At 38.8% G+C, this 17,156-nt stretch overlaps 1 protein-coding gene across 2 annotated transcripts in view; it reads left to right on the top strand.

The window, feature by feature from the left end:
• The window catches only part of ssbp4 (single stranded DNA binding protein 4), an 83,666-nt gene extending 67,921 nt beyond the window's left edge, over positions 1–15,745 (top strand). For both annotated transcript variants that reach the window (XM_079425800.1, XM_079425799.1), the window contains 14 exons: positions 3,777–3,866; positions 8,684–8,767; positions 10,681–10,740; positions 10,842–10,908; positions 11,022–11,089; positions 11,968–12,035; positions 12,123–12,168; positions 12,242–12,277; positions 12,369–12,423; positions 12,637–12,707; positions 12,810–12,888; positions 12,980–13,008; positions 14,184–14,285; positions 14,458–15,745. In XM_079425800.1, the coding sequence (XP_079281926.1) occupies positions 3,777–3,866; positions 8,684–8,767; positions 10,681–10,740; positions 10,842–10,908; positions 11,022–11,089; positions 11,968–12,035; positions 12,123–12,168; positions 12,242–12,277; positions 12,369–12,423; positions 12,637–12,707; positions 12,810–12,888; positions 12,980–13,008; positions 14,184–14,285; positions 14,458–14,487 (885 nt within the window). In that variant the 3' untranslated portion in view covers positions 14,488–15,745. The remainder of the gene's footprint in view (positions 1–3,776; positions 3,867–8,683; positions 8,768–10,680; positions 10,741–10,841; positions 10,909–11,021; positions 11,090–11,967; positions 12,036–12,122; positions 12,169–12,241; positions 12,278–12,368; positions 12,424–12,636; positions 12,708–12,809; positions 12,889–12,979; positions 13,009–14,183; positions 14,286–14,457) is intronic.
• Positions 15,746–17,156: the final 1,411 nt, after the last annotated feature.

The raw sequence follows: 17,156 nt of genomic DNA on the forward strand, positions 1-17,156 counted from the left end.
GTAAATTAGTGTGGTAATGACTAATGTAAATAACAGGTGGAGCTGGGCTACGCATAGCTGTCATGTCTATTCGTCTCTGTTTTTCCATGTTTCACAGTTATACTGCTGCTTCAGCGTTTCAGAAGGTGTTCTGGGAGGGAAACTTTCACTCCACCTGTCCACACACACATTAACACGCTTGTATCTGTACATGGCTTATGATTAGGCCCTTGAGCAAGCATAATTGTGGGCCACTGAGATTGAGAAAGCTAGGGGTTCTGGGAATACAGTATGTGTGTGTGAGAGTGTGTGGGGGTGTACATGAGGGGTTTCCTCAGCAGATTTGTTTACTGGTAATTAATTCACCTGATTGATACAACAGCTGTTGACGCCATGGGAGGGAAAGCGAGGGAGCGACAGAGAGAGAGACCCCTCGTCATAGTGGCTTCCCTATGTTACATAGTGTAGATTGCTGTCCCAACGCCCCATTGATTAAAAGGCACATCTGTCAGCCAGCACAGCAGATTATGGCTGCCAGTCCTCACTGGCTAATCTTTATGGAGTCAACTTCACTGACAGAGTTATTGGAAATGGGGGATGTTGGGAGAAAGAGCGGAGGTGGCAGCGAGTGTATTGAAATGCAGAAGAACGCTGGTTAAACACATTAATAGCTATGTCACAGTAATGAAATATCAGTCAAATCAAAATCAGTACTATTCAATCAAATCAATGTACTGATATACTGAGATTAAAGGGATATTTCACCCAAAAATGAAAATTGCCTCATGATTTACTCACCCTCAGGCCATCCTAGGTGTATATGACTTTCTTTTTTCAGACAAATACAATCGGAGTTATATTAAAAATGTCCTGGCTTTTCCAAGCTTTATAATGGCAGCGAATGGGTGTTGAGATTTTGAAGTCCAAAAAGGTGTATCTATCCATAATAAAAAGTGCTCCACATGGCTCTGGGTGGATGTCGCATGCGCATTCATGAGAGAGTGACGGTTGATGCAGGTGTAGCGTAAGCTCTGGTGAGAATATACTAGTCTCATGAGAACCAAGTTTTGTTTACAGCAAAGGAAAACTAGTCTCCTCTTGGCTTATATCGAAATTCTCCAACATTTTTCTTTACAAATCCTTGTTTTGTGCTTCTAATTCATAACTGGTATTTTGTTATAGTTGTTGCCAACCTAACTAGTGATAGCAATGAATATTGTTCATATGTTAAGTCAAGATAAATTTCATGCTTACAGATCTATAATTTCCATTCCACTGTGTCACTCGTTGCCAGTGACTTGTTACCAGAGTACATGTGCTTGTGTTTGTCGGCTGGTGATCTGGGTTACCCTGCTCGTCTTTTGTGGGCAAAAAAAAAAAATCTTTTCAACGCAATTGCGTATTACGTGACATCATGAACGCGCATCACAGAACAGAGCAAGGCGAGCATTTGTGCTTATAAAACTTAAACTTTTTTATTTATTTTTGAAATGACCGATCGTTTCGCTAGATAAGACCCTTATTCATCGTCTGGTATCGTTTAAAGCCCTTTGAAGCTGCACTGAAACTGTCATTTGGACCTTGAACCGTTTGGGTCCCATTGATGTCCATTATATGGAGAAATGTTTTCATCAAAAACCTTAATTTCTTTTCGACTGAAGAAAGAAAGACATGGACATCTTGGATGACATGGGGGTGAGTAAATTATCAGCAAAAGTTTTTTTTAAAAGTGAACTAATCCTTTAATGGTCAAAACCTTTACATCATACATGTATGGAAAGATCCATACGTGTATGATGTTTTTGCTTTAAGGGAAGTGGGCAGCACAAACATGCAAAGCATGGTGTGAGAAAGGTTAACAGGAACTGGAATGTGTCTGAATGTGTCTGTATGTGGTCGAGACGGAGAGAGAGATAGCAGTAGCAAACAGCCAAGCCTATCAAAAGCCACAGGCTCCTTTTAAACTCTATGTTCATTCTCCTCTCTCAGTTTCTCTCGCGCTCCCTCTCTTTCACTCCCTGGCCGGGCAAGTGATTGACAGCCTGAGGGTTTTAATGGGCACTGGAGAGTGGGAGAGCCAAGGTCTGAGTTGTCATGGCAACAAGCCGATTGGGCCCTCTGCCGCTCTACCTGAGTGCAGAGGAGTCGCACTGCATGCGTATGTGTGTGTGTGTGTGTGTGTGAGCTACCAACGACTCCCGTTCCTGCTGATGGGCCGCTGGTCATTCTAGCCAGTGATTTCCTTTTAGCTCATCTCTTTGTTTTAAAGTATTCATCCGCCCGCCTTCTGCATTTTCACTTGTTCATATATGCTGTTTGAGCCATTGTGCTGGTTAAACCTACACCAGCCACTGTGTAAACAAAATCTCACCGGCCCGATATGTCACTCAGCCCCTCCCTCTCCTTAACCAAACACACTCACCAATCCCTCCACTGCATGCAAACACGGTGCCTGGCCGTACCTCACCTGTTATCTGCCCAGCGCCAGCCTCCGGCCACTTTTTCTTCCCTAGTTTATGAGAAAGTGCGTCCTTGTATATAGATTATATGCAAATCTGTGGAGTTTCTGTGTTGGTTGTTGCTGGCGCTTGTGATTTTTGCCATGTTTGCGACAGTGTCTTAAAGGGATAGTTCATCTAAAAAAATGAAAATTCTGTCACATACTTTTAGTTCCAAACCTATGTGACTATTGCATGGAAAAGAAATGCAGAAATGTAATTGTTCATGTTTGTTATATAGTGAAAGCATATTGTGAACAAAGCTCGAAGAAGCTTCATAAAAGTAGTCCATACAACTTAAGCTCTATATTCCAAGTTTACTGAATCTATATGATACTTTTGTGTAAGAGTCAGACAAAATTTAAGTCATTCACATCTAGGATGATACTATAACGAGAAAGTTTGAATAATCGTTCTAATTCTATGAGAATATGGAAGTCCACACCACAACTATAACAATAACGACATGAACACTGATGAACATTGAAAACATTGACAGCCAATCAGAATCCATTCAACTTTAAAGAGCTTGAACATATACCTAAAGCAGCAGACGACAAAACTGCAGTGCAGTTATAATAAACACAAGAATTGTCCATTGGTGTGGACGTTAATTAGGTTTATCTTTATAGTTGTCTTTATCGTTCTTGGTGTGAATGGGCCTGGAATTGGAACTGGAAGTCATGGAAAACATTTAAAATGCAACTATTTCTTGGTTTCTCAAACTTGGTGGGATGAAGCCCTAAAGGAATTTTAGTATGTGGACTCACAGATTGTATGTGGCTTTAGGATTCGATTTGCAGCTAGATATATGTTAGAGCAAAAGACAGAGGTAATTGTGTACCTATGCTTGTGTATGTTGGTGCATGGAACTGTGCCCTTTGCCCTCTCAGGGTCAGCGGTGATTGTCTGGGCTATTTAGGGTCAGCGGTACTGAGGCGATTTACCCTCCTCCACTCAGACGAGAGTGAGGTATCTGATTACAGGGTGGAGGAGGGGGGCTGAGTCGTGTGTAATCCCTGTCTACCCCTTCTTTACCGTCATGGGAAAGACACGGCTGAGTTTGGCTTTGTCTGGGGTGTGGGGGGGGTCCAGGCTTCAACCTAAAGAACTGCTCACATGTGTGACGAGAGATTCTACTTGTATGTTGTGTTATGGAATTGTTATTGGAAAAGTTTGAATTATTTAATGTACTCTATAATGCATACAAACTTGAAACGAATAGTTTGAAGGGTTAAAAGGTGGAATATGGTTAGGAATTTATTTTCTGACCAGACTTTGCGTGTTTCTCTGTTTCAGAGTGCGGCAGCAGCTCCCAGTCCTGTGATGGGCAACATGCCGCCCAACGATGGCATGCCAGGTGGACCCATGCCTCCCGGCTTCTTTCAAGTAAGGGCTGCTCTCTCCTCCCCCATCTTCCTGTTCAACCTCCTCCTTTAATCCTTTGCGTTAAGCTTTTACCATTTATCTGTCCCTCGCCCCAACCCCTCCTTTCACTAACCCCCTTTAGTTCTTCTAATCCCTGTCCAGATGTTTCTTTCCCGCTATATCTCCCTTTACGTATTTACATTTCCATTTTGCGTGTCTAAATTAGTAGATCAGTACAGTAGCAACTCACACTGGCACAAACAGAGAGTCGTGGCCTCTGATCTGAGATCAGTGTGAATGCCTCGACAGTTTAATCCCTAAGGCCAAAATGGGTAAAAACATGCTTGCTTGGTTGTAGCTCTTTGGCAACACATATCTAACAACATATTTGTGTATTTTAAATTCAGGTCTGGGATTTGGGGGAATGCTTAGGGGCATAGTTCCCAAAGTCAAGGCGCCTGTGGGAGTTCCTCTGCCATAGTGATCTTTATTGAGCTATTAAAAGTCAGACAAAAGCTATTCACCTTCCTAAAGAAACACACACTACCTTAGGAAGACAAATTCTGTTAGTCAAACATTATTTTTTATCATAACCCAACTTGTGTAGGCCACTTAATCTACCAATTATACAAATTCATTTCTGTTTTTAGTGCAAGTCATATGCAAATTGCATCTCTATATTCTATATTTGCTTCTAACTTCAAAGGGTTTTCTATTAAAGCATAAGATATGTTTGATCAGTCATCACGTACAGTAGATAGCAGGTCAGATCGAGCATCCCATGGAACATATATTCAAGATTCATTAGATTTAAAAAAAAAACTGATAGAGTAGATTTACTATCGACCATCAGATAAAGCTTCGAGTAGAATAGATAGAAGATAGAGGATCCAATAGAGTCAATAAAAGATTAGATCTGAGATAGAAGAGGCGATTGATAGTGATTTAAACATTTAGTAAAACTTCAGAAGGTATAGAGTAGATAAAAGATCAGATAGAGTGGCAGATAGAGCATCCAATAGAGTGTATGTATAACATAAGATTCAATACATAGAAAAAATGATAGTGTATTTAAAATCTTATCGGACATCAGGTAGATTAGATGGAAGATGGAACATGGAACATCTTCCATTAGATGGAACTCTGATAGAGTAGATAGATCAGAAGATCAGAGCACCTGATAGCGCAGCAGATCGAGGACCCAATGGAGTCAATGAGATATCTTGACAGAGATGAATATCAAATAGAGCATCCAAAAGGGTAGATCGAATGTCAGATTGAAGATAGAGTGGTAGATGTAGAGCATCTCATAGAGGGTATATGTAACCGATTAGATGAAACATCTGATAAAGCACCTGGCTAGAGCAGCAGATAGAGGATCCGATGGAGTCAATGAGATATCTTGACAGAGATGAATATCAGTAGGTTAGATAGAGTATCCAAAAGAGAAGATAGAATGCCAGATTGAAGATAGAGTGGCAGATAGAGCATCCTATAGTCTATATGTAACAAGATTTGTTAGATAGAAAATCTGATACCATGTATTTAACATCTTGTTTAACATCAGATAGATTAGATGGAGCATCTGATAAAGCACCTGATAGACCAGCAGATAGAGGGTCCAATGGAGTCGATGAGAAGGGAAGATCCAGTACAACAAATTGAACATTAGGTATTCTAGAGCATCCAATAGAGTAGATAGAGTGTCAGATAGAGCATCCTATCATTACGTACAACATCAGATAGAGTTGCTGAGAGAATAATGCTTTCAGAATGTTGCAGATTGTCAAGTAGAATAGCTGATAGAGCATCTCTTAAAGCAGCAGATGCTGAGATGAGCGTCAGGTAGAGTGTCACATGGGTTGGCAGATAGAACCCTGACATGGTCTTTGAGTTGAGGAGGAGAGTGTTAATGTTGTATGAGCCGTGTTCAGAGCAGGGAGCGATCTGACAGTTGCGTGAGTGACATTGCATTCTATAAATAGTGCCTGTGTGCATAAGAGCGAGAGAGAACTAAGAAAGGGAGGAAGAGGGAGGACTTTGTGCTCCACTGCAGTAATTCCCTCTTGGTAGCAGCCCAGGGCATGGCAGAAGAGAGGCATGGAGAGAGTGAAGACAATGAAAGATGAAGGAAGAGAGAGAAGGCAATGTGGCAACAATTGCAAAAAGACAGGCTCCTCCAGGCACACGTGCTTTCCTTGTACGCTCCCCGATTCCACGCGACCAGTGGCTGTGGTCTGGTGACATCAATTATATCTTGGCATATATCCTAGTGGCCAGTATATCACTCTTTCACACCTCTCAAGAGCTAACTACTACTCTCTCCCACTCGCATCGGCCACGACTGCTGGACACAGTTGTGCTAATAATTGGAGCTGCTCTTTTTGTAGCTGTTTTTAATAGAATTGTGGTTGGAACAGGTTGTGATCCATGCTGCTTCCACAATCAGAATCCTAACCTTTTTGTTTTGAAAGGGGGACATTTGTGCTTTGTCGCCTCCTTTGCATGTCTTTTGGTTTGTTGTTCATCTTTTATTTATCTAATTATTTCTTTATTGGTCATGAGTGCATCTCAGAAAAAATTGTGCACCAAGTTTTTTGCACCAAACCAATGTAGTCTGATTGTTATGAACCATTTATTTTTGATTCAGTCAAAAAGTCTCACAACATCTGACTAACTTGCGGAACTGCATGTTGTCCAGTCATGTCCAACAAAAATGGAAACAAAAACAAATCTGTAAGAAATAATGGTACTCCTGTAAGCAGTACGCTGTTGCAGTTGAAAAAGCATTTTGGTAGTGGAGCTATACAGCCAAAACGTGCGCCTGAGCCTCTGTTTGTGTTTCCTGTGCAGCTCCAGATGCAGCGGCCATAATTAACACATGCGACCACAGTAGCTGCCGTGTGATCTGCGCGGTCCTGCGCAACAGGGACGAAGGTGAAGAGGGCTAACTCCTCCTGTACACCTTCTCTCTAGACTCTCCTAATCTGTACCCCGCAGGCCCAGACTCCCGGCAACCTCCTGTAGAGCGACGGAGAGCGAAGCAAGAGAGTTTAGGGAGAGAATTTTTTTTATTTATTTTTTTTTTTTTTTATTTCCCCCATTGCATGGGTCGGCCTCGTCAATAATCTTCACGTTGAAACTCCACTGCACCAGCTCCTCTTGGGAGGACAGACTAGCAAGGGGGAGGCAGGGAGGGAGCGAAGTCAAGGAGCAAAAAAAGAGAAATAGTTTCAAGTTTAGCTGGAAACATCTGAAATGGATGGGTTTGTTTTGAGGGAAGAAGGTGGGAGAATTTCATCAGCCCTTCTCCCACAAAAACCTCTTGAAAACCAACAGAACACGGAGAAAAGTGAAAGACTGACAGACTCGAGAGAGAGAGAGAGTTCCATCAAGGTTAAAAGGACTGGAGGATCTTGTTCAGACTTGTTACGAGGTGCAGGAGTTTTGGGACATTGAAATAGGTCCAGCACTGTACAGCGTTGTAGTCCTGTTGATAGAAATGTCCCAACACTCAAGCAAATCAGTGTACTTTCGTGTTTTCTTTCTTCCTAAGTTGCAGCCTTACGGATGGTTTTGATCGAGTTTGGGTCATTTTCAGTTACTTCTGAGGTCAAAGTACCTCTTTTGTGCAGACAGGTTTACGAGATTTTCACATTATCGACAGCTACAGGTGTCTTTTGTCAAAATTTAGATCCCATTTGGTATGCCATCGTCACGGTTTGTGAAGGATTTCCTTACAGTTGTGCTTTTTGCATCGAAATCTAAATAATTAATTGATTGCATAATTTGGGGTGACTTTAAAGTCAAAGTACCTCTCTGGTGCGCATACGTTTATGAGGTTTCTTGACATTTTTGACAACCAGAGGTTCTTGATTGTTTGGTTCCTGTATGGTACGACACATTGCATTTATCGTCTCTGTTTGTGACAGATTCTGTCACAGCTGCACTTATTAGAATAATTACTTCCAAGACGTGTAAAAACCATTCTTCTGAAGCAGCACACCCTCGAAAACATGAATTGCACAATCCCGTACCGTTTGCCAAAGAAGTGGCCGTAATTTTTTTTCTGTAATGTACACAGAGACAACAATGAAATATGCATTGTGTTGCTGTTCCATGCTTTGTTTTGCTTGGTACTTTGTGTCCCGGCAGTCACTCGGCAAGTAGCTACACACTGCCCCCTTTTGGTCAGGAAGCGGCATTGCTTCCCTGAAACAGTTGGATTTGTGGTTGCTGCTGTCCTCTATACCACTGTCCCACTAGGAATACTATGTGCTGTTCTCTTTCTTGGTGGGAGGGGCTACTCTTGATGGGCTTGTAGTTCGGTGCCAAGCCGTTATCTCCTTAGCTGGGTAGAAAATTTTATTAATTGCTTCATTTAACAAACAGCCCCCCCACCCACCCACCCAAGACACACACACACACACACACACACACACACACACACACAATCCAACCAACACAGTTGTTCCTAAGTCACTCTCTACAGGGATGTGGTGCAGGAACAGGCGGCTCAGTATAGGCCATATGCCTATCCCACTTACCCATAATGGACTCCATTGAGAGACACGGAGGAGGCCTTGTGGTTGAGCTCCGTTATGGGGTTCAGCAGCTGCCCAGCCCTGTAGAAGATGCCCTTTGCTGGGGAATAAAGGGTAGATTTATTACCAATCTGGATTGTTATTAGAGACCATTAAAATCATCAGCTTTTTCTTAACCTATCTTTACCAGTGAGACTTTGTTGGTCAACCAACTTCAGCAAAGACCAATTTGAAGACATGTCTATAGGTTTCCAAAAGTAATATCTTAATTTTTCTCTTTCTTTCCTTTCTCAGGGCCCACCCGGGTCACAACCATCACCACACTCACAGCCCCCTCCACACAACCCCAACAACCCCATGATGGGGCCACACGGCCAGGTAAGACCCTTGTCCCCTATTCTCTTGTAATTCCTCACACATAATCTGTGGAATAGAGACACATTGGGAGCAGCTTTCCATTCACCCTTTCCATCTTCATACCTTCATTCTTCTTTTATTTCTTTCATTCATTCCCAAAATGGACCACTGTTGTTTCTGGAAGAAGTCTGCTTCTTGTGGTTGATTTTGTCTCATTTCTTCACTAGTTAGATCTAGTAGTGTGCAAAGTTTCAGACTTAAAAAAATCAACTAGTCGGTGAGTTTCCTAAATGACTAGTCGACTAACCCGTTTTAACTGGAACCCTTTATTTACATTTGACACATTTGGCAGATGCTTTTATCCAATGCAATCTATATTGCATTCAAGGTATACAGTTTATCAGTTAATGGGAATCAAACCTATGACCTTAGAGTTGCTACGGTAAATAGAATAATTATATAATTAGTATTGATATATTAATGATATAATTATCATTAGATTAGATTAGACTGTTTTAATACAGCAATAAAATATTCTAAGTAACATTTGCATTCGAGTTTATCAGTTTATAAATTCCCAGGGAATGAAACCCATGATTTTGGGGTTGCTTGACTCTACTATTTGAGCTATAAGGATTATTAAATCTAAATATAAAACAAATAAGTATATCATTTGAATACTTTAATTCATGAATAAAATTGAAAAAAAATCTAATCTAGTAAATTGTTGGACAACTGGTCGACTATCGTGACCCTTCCCTAGATAAAGCTCAAAGCAGTACATTACTTCATTCTGTGTTCGCTCTGAAAACACACACACACATGCGCACACACACATTCCTTGCTGACAGTGACGATGTTGCCAAATAATGCAGGCTGCGGCCCAGCCCATAAGGAGTGGAAGTTCATCTAGTCGGGACTCTGCAGACCTGGTCCCTCCCTACACCCTGCACTCAGTCCTTCATAGTCCATCAATATCCTATTAATAATGCAACACACACGAACACACAAACATGCTCTTGCGTTTACACATGCAAACATAAACACAAATACACAAACACATCCTTCCAAAAATACAAACTTGCTGCAACTTGGAGCAAACGTACGTAGACCGAGCTGGAAATGAGCTCAATCCTAAAGGTTGTTGGATCAAACCCTAAAAAAATTACTTACTACTCTGTGATTTATAATAAAGCTTTTTGAGCGATAGATAATTTTGTCGCTTGATTTGTTTTTATTCTGGTGTTGCTGCACTGGATGACCTCAACCACAGCGAAATCGCTGGTTAAAAATCCAGTGCCTCGTAACTCTTTATGAAACCTCAAATATGTTTTTATTTTGCCGTGATTGTGGCGTCGGGCAGTGCTTGTGCTTTGTGTGGATAGACAAATTACTTGTTGCTGTAACTTGTCGCTTCCCAGATAGTTAGGATGATGTCGGTATCTTTTTGTTTGTGCGTCACTTGTTGCTCTCCTGTCCAATCTCTTTCTATTTTAGTTCTCACTGTAAAGTCTTGTTTAAAATACCATATATTTTCTCTAAACAATCTGATAGCAGCAGGCTCACCATGTTTGTGTAGAGAGAACCGATGCTTTGAGTTTTTCCTCTTTAAGCTCAAGCAGATGCCTTTTATGTAATGTGATTTCGCCCCCTGCTGGTTACTATTGTACTGCGTATCTCAAATACTATATAAACTATTTAAACATTTCTTTTAGTTTCAGTAATAAATCCATAAAATTTTATGTTTGGAGTGTGAATAAGTTTTCGGACCATCAAATATAATCATCAGAGGTATAGGGCATATGATTTCTATGAAATAAAGCAAGACTTAAGATATACAGCAGCATACAGTATGTTAAAGTAGTACTGTTCTGCTAATGAGAGGTTAGCAACGATGTCTTTTGATTGGCAGCTCCTATGCTCTCTCCCCATAGCCTTTCATGTCTCCACGGTACCCAGGTGGACCTCGCCCATCACTCCGCATGCCAAATCAGGTACTGACCTACCAACAACCTTTCATTTTTGCAGTTTTCTATTTCTGTTTTCTCTTCTTTGGCTCTTGTTTCATGCACTTTTTTTTTTTTTTTGGTTTCAGCCTCCCGTTGGAGTCCCAGGGTCACAGCCACTCCTGCCAAACAGTTTGGACCCCACCAGACCGCAAGGTACCGCACTGCACCATAGTTTTACAACCAGCTGTGTTTGGGGAAATTTGCTATGGAAGACCTCCAATCACTCAGGCATTTGTAAAATGATTGTGCTATATCTCCCCTGTTAGGACATCCAAACATGGGCGGCCCGATGAGAATGAACCCACCTAGAGGAATGGGAGGCATGGGCCCACAGGTTGGCTGACAATGCTGTCAATCAAACAGTTGTGACTTGGATTGGGAACATTGTATAGGACATAATCATAGAAAATCTGGAAATATCATAGAAAAGTAAATGGAAATAAAATGAGTTTAAAAATGAGTTTAAATTAATGAATAAATACATTCAATACACACACACACACACACACACACACACACACGTATGTATGTATGTGTATATATATAGATATATACATACACACACATACATACGTGTGTGTGTGTGTATGTGTGCGTGTGTATATACAAATGTATAAAAAATGTATTTATTATAAGGGTATTTAAAGTATAATTTATTAAATTATGTCATCTAATTAAAAATAAATCGAATGAAAAAAAACATGAAAATTATCATAGAATATATTTTAGTTTATTATTTATTGTGCATTAATGTACAATATGTATTTGGAGATTACATATTCTTACAATATACCTACATTAATTAATTAACATGCAAGTAGGAAAGGTATAGAGATTGCTATAGGTAAATATATTTTCATATATATACAAGTTTGAAGGTTTTGATCCACTTCAAATGTTGTCTAGTATATAGATCAATGTCTGTCTATATATGTGTATCTCTCTCTCTCTCTCTTATATGTATATGTATGTCTGTATGCGTCAAGTTATTTAATTGATTCAAAAAAATGTGGCAACCCTGCCTATAGTTATTATAACTATTATATAACTATTATAATATATTATAATAGTATTATAAAACAATTGATTGTAGATGAGGTACTGAATTAGCATTTACCAGATTAAATAAAAGCAAGTCATAAGTACCTTCTTGTTACAGTGCCATAACATCTTTCATATGCAAGTTAACTTTTGCCATCTCTACATTTGTAGAACTACGGCGGTGGAATGAGGCCCCCTCCAAACTCTCTTGGCGGTCCTGGAATGCCTGGCATGAACATGTGAGTCTCCACCGTGGCATAACAAACTAACACTGTCTATGCCTCGCTTATATACACACACACTAACATTTCTTCTTGTGTTTTTAGGGGTCCAGGAGGTCGAGGGCCTTGGCCTAACCCTAACGCAAACTCAGTAAGTGCCACTTCCAATCATTTGAATATCGCAATGACTGAGAAAAAGGCTTCATAATCTCTTCTTCCCACAGATAGCATACTCGTCTTCATCACCAGGAAACTATGTGGTGAGTTGCACGCACAAGATTTTGTCTCACCCTCTCTCTGTTTGTCCGAGATGTTCTTTGTGAGTAATCATTTTCTGTGCTCGTCTCGCAGGGGCCTCCAGGAGGTGGCGGCCCTCCAGGAACTCCCATCATGCCAAGCCCAGGAGGTCAGTTTGCTTTCTAATATCTAATATTAGAAATTTATCTAATATCTAATAATCTATCTGAATTTCATATCAGCCTTCTTTTATTGAAAGTTCATAACAATAGTTGAGAAATTACCTCAGTGACTGGAAATTAGCTTAAAACATAAAGCTCTTGTTTTGGGAAATGTTATTTGAATACATCAGCGCTAAGAAATGTCGCCTGTTTTCTTGCAGACTCAACGAATTCCAGTGAAAACATTTACACAATGATGAATCCAATCGGCCCTGGTGGCAACAGACCGAATGTATGTTGACAGTTCTCATGTAGAACAGAAAATGGTTTAGTCCTTTGTTAGTTTTATTGGTTGTTTTCTGGATGGATGTTAATAGTATGTGTGTTTCTGCAGTTCCCAATGGGGCCGGGGCCTGACGGTCCGATGGGTGGAATGGGAGCGATGGAGCCGCACCATATGAACGGGTCTTTAGGTGAGACTTCATCATACAAATAGCTAATATGTACAAAATAAATATTTTGATGTTTCAAATGGGTCTCAAATTGATCTGCTTCTGATTACAGGCTCGGGTGATATGGATGGGTTGCCAAAGGTGAGAACTTAATGCCTGGATATATGTGAATCTGTTTTATTTTAGTGTTATTTATCTATTACTATAGTTTTATTATTTTGAATAAACTTGTATTTATAATTTGAATTTTAGGATATTTTTTTAATCTTGGGTTCTTTTTTAATATGCGTATTTCTATTTAGCTTTAATTTTCAGTTTTAGTAATTTTAGTAATTCAGTTTGAAGCATATTTTAATTTGAGTAATTTTAACAAAAGTAAACCTTTGTCATTTTTATTAGTATTTTTATACTTCTATTTTGCTGTATTTTTCCAGTTTTAGTCATTTTAGTACTTCCGTTGAAATGTATTTATTTCAATTATTTGCCAAGGCACCATTTCTAAAATTCTAAATTTGTCAAGTTCTAAAGTTTTTCATGTAATATTTGTTTTGTTTTATTTCAATTAGCAAACAATTATTTTAAATGGTTTTAGTTAACAGTAACAACACTATGTATTTCACATTCTCTTTAATTTCTTTAGAGATGCACAATATGTCGGTTATCGGCTGATATTAGAATTTTTGAAAATACATCAGTATCAACTTATATTCATTTTTCATTCTCGTTTTTGCTGTTTTTACATTTAGATTACATTCGCCATCCTCCAACATGGATTTGAAGTCAATCTTTTAAATGTTAATTTAATAAAAATTAAACCTTTAGCAGATCTCAATATCCAGTTTTCTTACTGTACATCTTGTGTTGTGATACCTAAATCACTTGTAGCATTTAAATTATTATTATTATTTTTTTTTTTTACAAATTTTTTAAGCAAAAATAAAGAATTTCAATACTGGCCATTTATCGGTTGTTGTTCATTACTTGAAAATAATTATCGGCTTGAATTATTGGCCAGAATTTAGTATTGTGCATCCCTAAGTTTCTTGTTTGATGCCATTTACTCCATTTTGTGAGTTTCTATATACAATATGTTTTTAAAAATTACAAATGCAACGAAAATATCGGTATCGGCAAGCACCAAAAATATAAGTATTGTATCGGACTTGCTTTGGAAAAAGTGGTATCGGTGCATCCCTAATTTTCGGCTTATCATTATTGGCCAGAATTTGGTATTGTGCTTCCCCGAGTTTTTTTATTAAATGGCATTTACTCCATTTTGTGAGTTTTCTCTAATGATCATACATCTGGGTTTCTAGAACTCTCCGAACAACATGGCAGGTATGAACAATCCCCCAGGAACTCCGCGGGACGATGGGGAGATGGCAGGCAACTTCTTAAACCCATTCCAAAGTGAAAGTGTAAGTCCGTATCATACCGCTATCCTCCCCCGCTCTCCTGTAACCACATGCACATTACAAATATACCTATGTTCACTTTATGCAATAATTAGGTTAAATATCGGCTCATGATATAGCATAAAAGGATCTCATTTTGTCCCTCCATGTTCCCCTTCCTCTCTTCTCGTTGCAGTATTCACCCAACATGACGATGAGTGTGTGATTCTTCTTTTTTTATTTAGTTTTTATTTTATTTTTTTAACTCATCCCCCATCCCACTTCCTGTTCTCCTCGTTTCTGCTGCGTTCGGCATGTTGTTGTTGTTTTTTTTCGCTCGATCATCAACTCCCCTCAAACACTCTGGGCTGGCGCGGTGGTGTCTTTTAGCCGCTTGACATGGCCATGGAGCGAAGGACGCCTAGTACAAAGCCGAAAGAAAGCAGGCATCGGGCCTTCTGACGGACTCAAGCTGCCTGCCAGGCTTAGTCACTGGATTAGGACTCTAAGGGCCCCCGAATGAACCACCGTGTGTGTGTGTTTGTACATGTGCGTGTGTGTGTGTGGGACTGTGCCAGGAAGACACTTCATAACTAGCTGCTCATCAGCGTTGAGGCTGGTGGCTTTATTTCAGCCCCATTTTCTCTTTTTATTTTTTTGTCAGCAATGAAACACTGAAACCTGCGGTTGTTTTGATTGCTGTGTACATTTTAAAATGGAAAAAGCTAAACTGGTGATGCTAAGGGCAGGAATGGTCTCATTACAATATATTTGTATATTATTGATAATATTATTGTTCTAATTTTCATAATTGCTATGATGATGATGATGATGTACTCATAATTTTATGGATTTTCCTGTAAAGGGCACATTTGTATCTCAAAAACATCAATGACAGAATAAGCACACATTCAAATGCACAATGACACTTCTGTTTACATGATTTTAGGTATTTGTTTGTCTCTTCGTTTGAGTTTGTTTCGTCAGATGTCTGCATATACCTCTTCCTGTGTTCTGATGTCATCACTACCGAGATGTACAACATCAGTTTTTGTGTCTCTGTCAGCAAAGTGGCTACAATCACTGGTTTAATGCACCCGTCGGCACTGTATTTAAAGATTGGAGTACATTTCGAAGTCTAAAAGGGTGACGTTGCCTATTCACTGCCATCCATTCTTGCCTTGGTCACGAACGGTCAATAACAATATATTTTACCATCCGTTCTAGATGATTTGCCGCCGATAGTTACGATATAATTCGTGTTCATTGTAATTTTGCCACTACGTGTTTGCCACGTTGTTTCAGAAGTCTTTTTAGAAATATTATACCCATGTGTTTGTAACAGTAGTTGGAGGCAGGCTGCTCTTACAAGCACGAGTTTTCTTGTGCTTTATAGTCCCATGTCTGTAAATATATCTTTTTGTTTTTTTGGGGGGTCATGGACCTTATTGGTATTTTCAATACACTACTTGTCTGTGAAGCTCATGTGTGGTTCCATGTCTTTCTTCAAATGAGGTTGCTCTCGCAGAGTTCACTGTCAACATTTGTGGTGCAATAGTGGATTTTAATCAGGGAAGATCTCATGGAAAAAATGTCTGAATCACATTTTACCCCTAAATTAAAAGTTTAAATTTATTAAAAAGGCATTTTAAAAAAAATATTCTGACTAGTCCTGTCAAATCGATTAATCGCGATTAATCACATTCCAAAATGTTTGTTTACATTATGTGTATAAAATGTGTGTACTGTGTTTATATGTGTATATATAAATATACACACATGTAGACATTTAAGAAATACTTATTTGTGTATATATATTAATATTTATATATGATTTGTATTATATATAAATATATTACATGTATTTCTTAAATATATACATGCGTGTGTGTGTGTGTGTGTGTGTGTATTTATATAACACAGTACACATATATTATGTAAACAAACTTATTTTGGATGTGATTATTTGTGATTAATCGAACTGACAACACTAGTCAGATAATTACTATTTTTAAATATAAAATATTTATATATATATATAAACAATAACAATTAGTTTTTTCTTTTTCTGAATTTGGGGTGAAATGACTGACAGGTTTAGTGAGATTCTCCTTTGTATATAAGAGAATAATTTACAAAAAAAATGTTGACAAATTTGTAACCTCATTAAACCAGCCATTTCATGCCTACAGTTATTTAATCGGCGCTTCATTACAGGACATCGATCATCGTGGGACATTCAAAATCACACATTTCTTAATGTTCAGGTCAACCTTTGAAAAAGTTATTACTTGCCAGTCCAGTTTAAAATGCTTTTGTCCAGTGACTATAATAAGTTGATAATGTATTTTTGGCCATCTGAGAGAACTAGGTTCAGCCTCCTGGTAAGTTTTGAAGGGATTTCCATGCTTGTCTTCAGTTTGTCTGGTACGCAGCCCTTAACCTTTCTTGACCCTCACCCCTGACCTTTGGTTTACTGTAAATACTGTAAAATGCATTTTGATATCATTGACATATTTTGATATGTCAGTCACAACCAATGAGTACAGCTGAAAATAAGTTATAAAGAATCTGTTGTGTTTTTGTATTTTAAAGAGATGTTTTTGCTGTAAAAAAAAAATGGCAGATCGATAGTCACCCCTATTGTACATCAAGTCCGCAATAGGTTTATGCATTTATTTCTTCAAAAATAATTCCTCAAACACAAGAAAATGGCTTATTTTGCTCAAGAGAATATTGTGATTTTTGAACCGAACAGAAAGTTAACTGAGTATATGAATGTGAAAACACAAAATCAGAGAAATTAACCATCAAATGTGTTAGCATATTTGAAATTTCAGCCATTTTACATCGAATTAAAGGTCCTGAAGGCTGGAATTGTTTAGTTGCTCACTG

This window comes from Barbus barbus (assembly GCF_936440315.1).
Source record: "Barbus barbus genome assembly, chromosome: 9".
Classification (NCBI taxonomy): domain Eukaryota; kingdom Metazoa; phylum Chordata; class Actinopteri; order Cypriniformes; family Cyprinidae; genus Barbus; species Barbus barbus.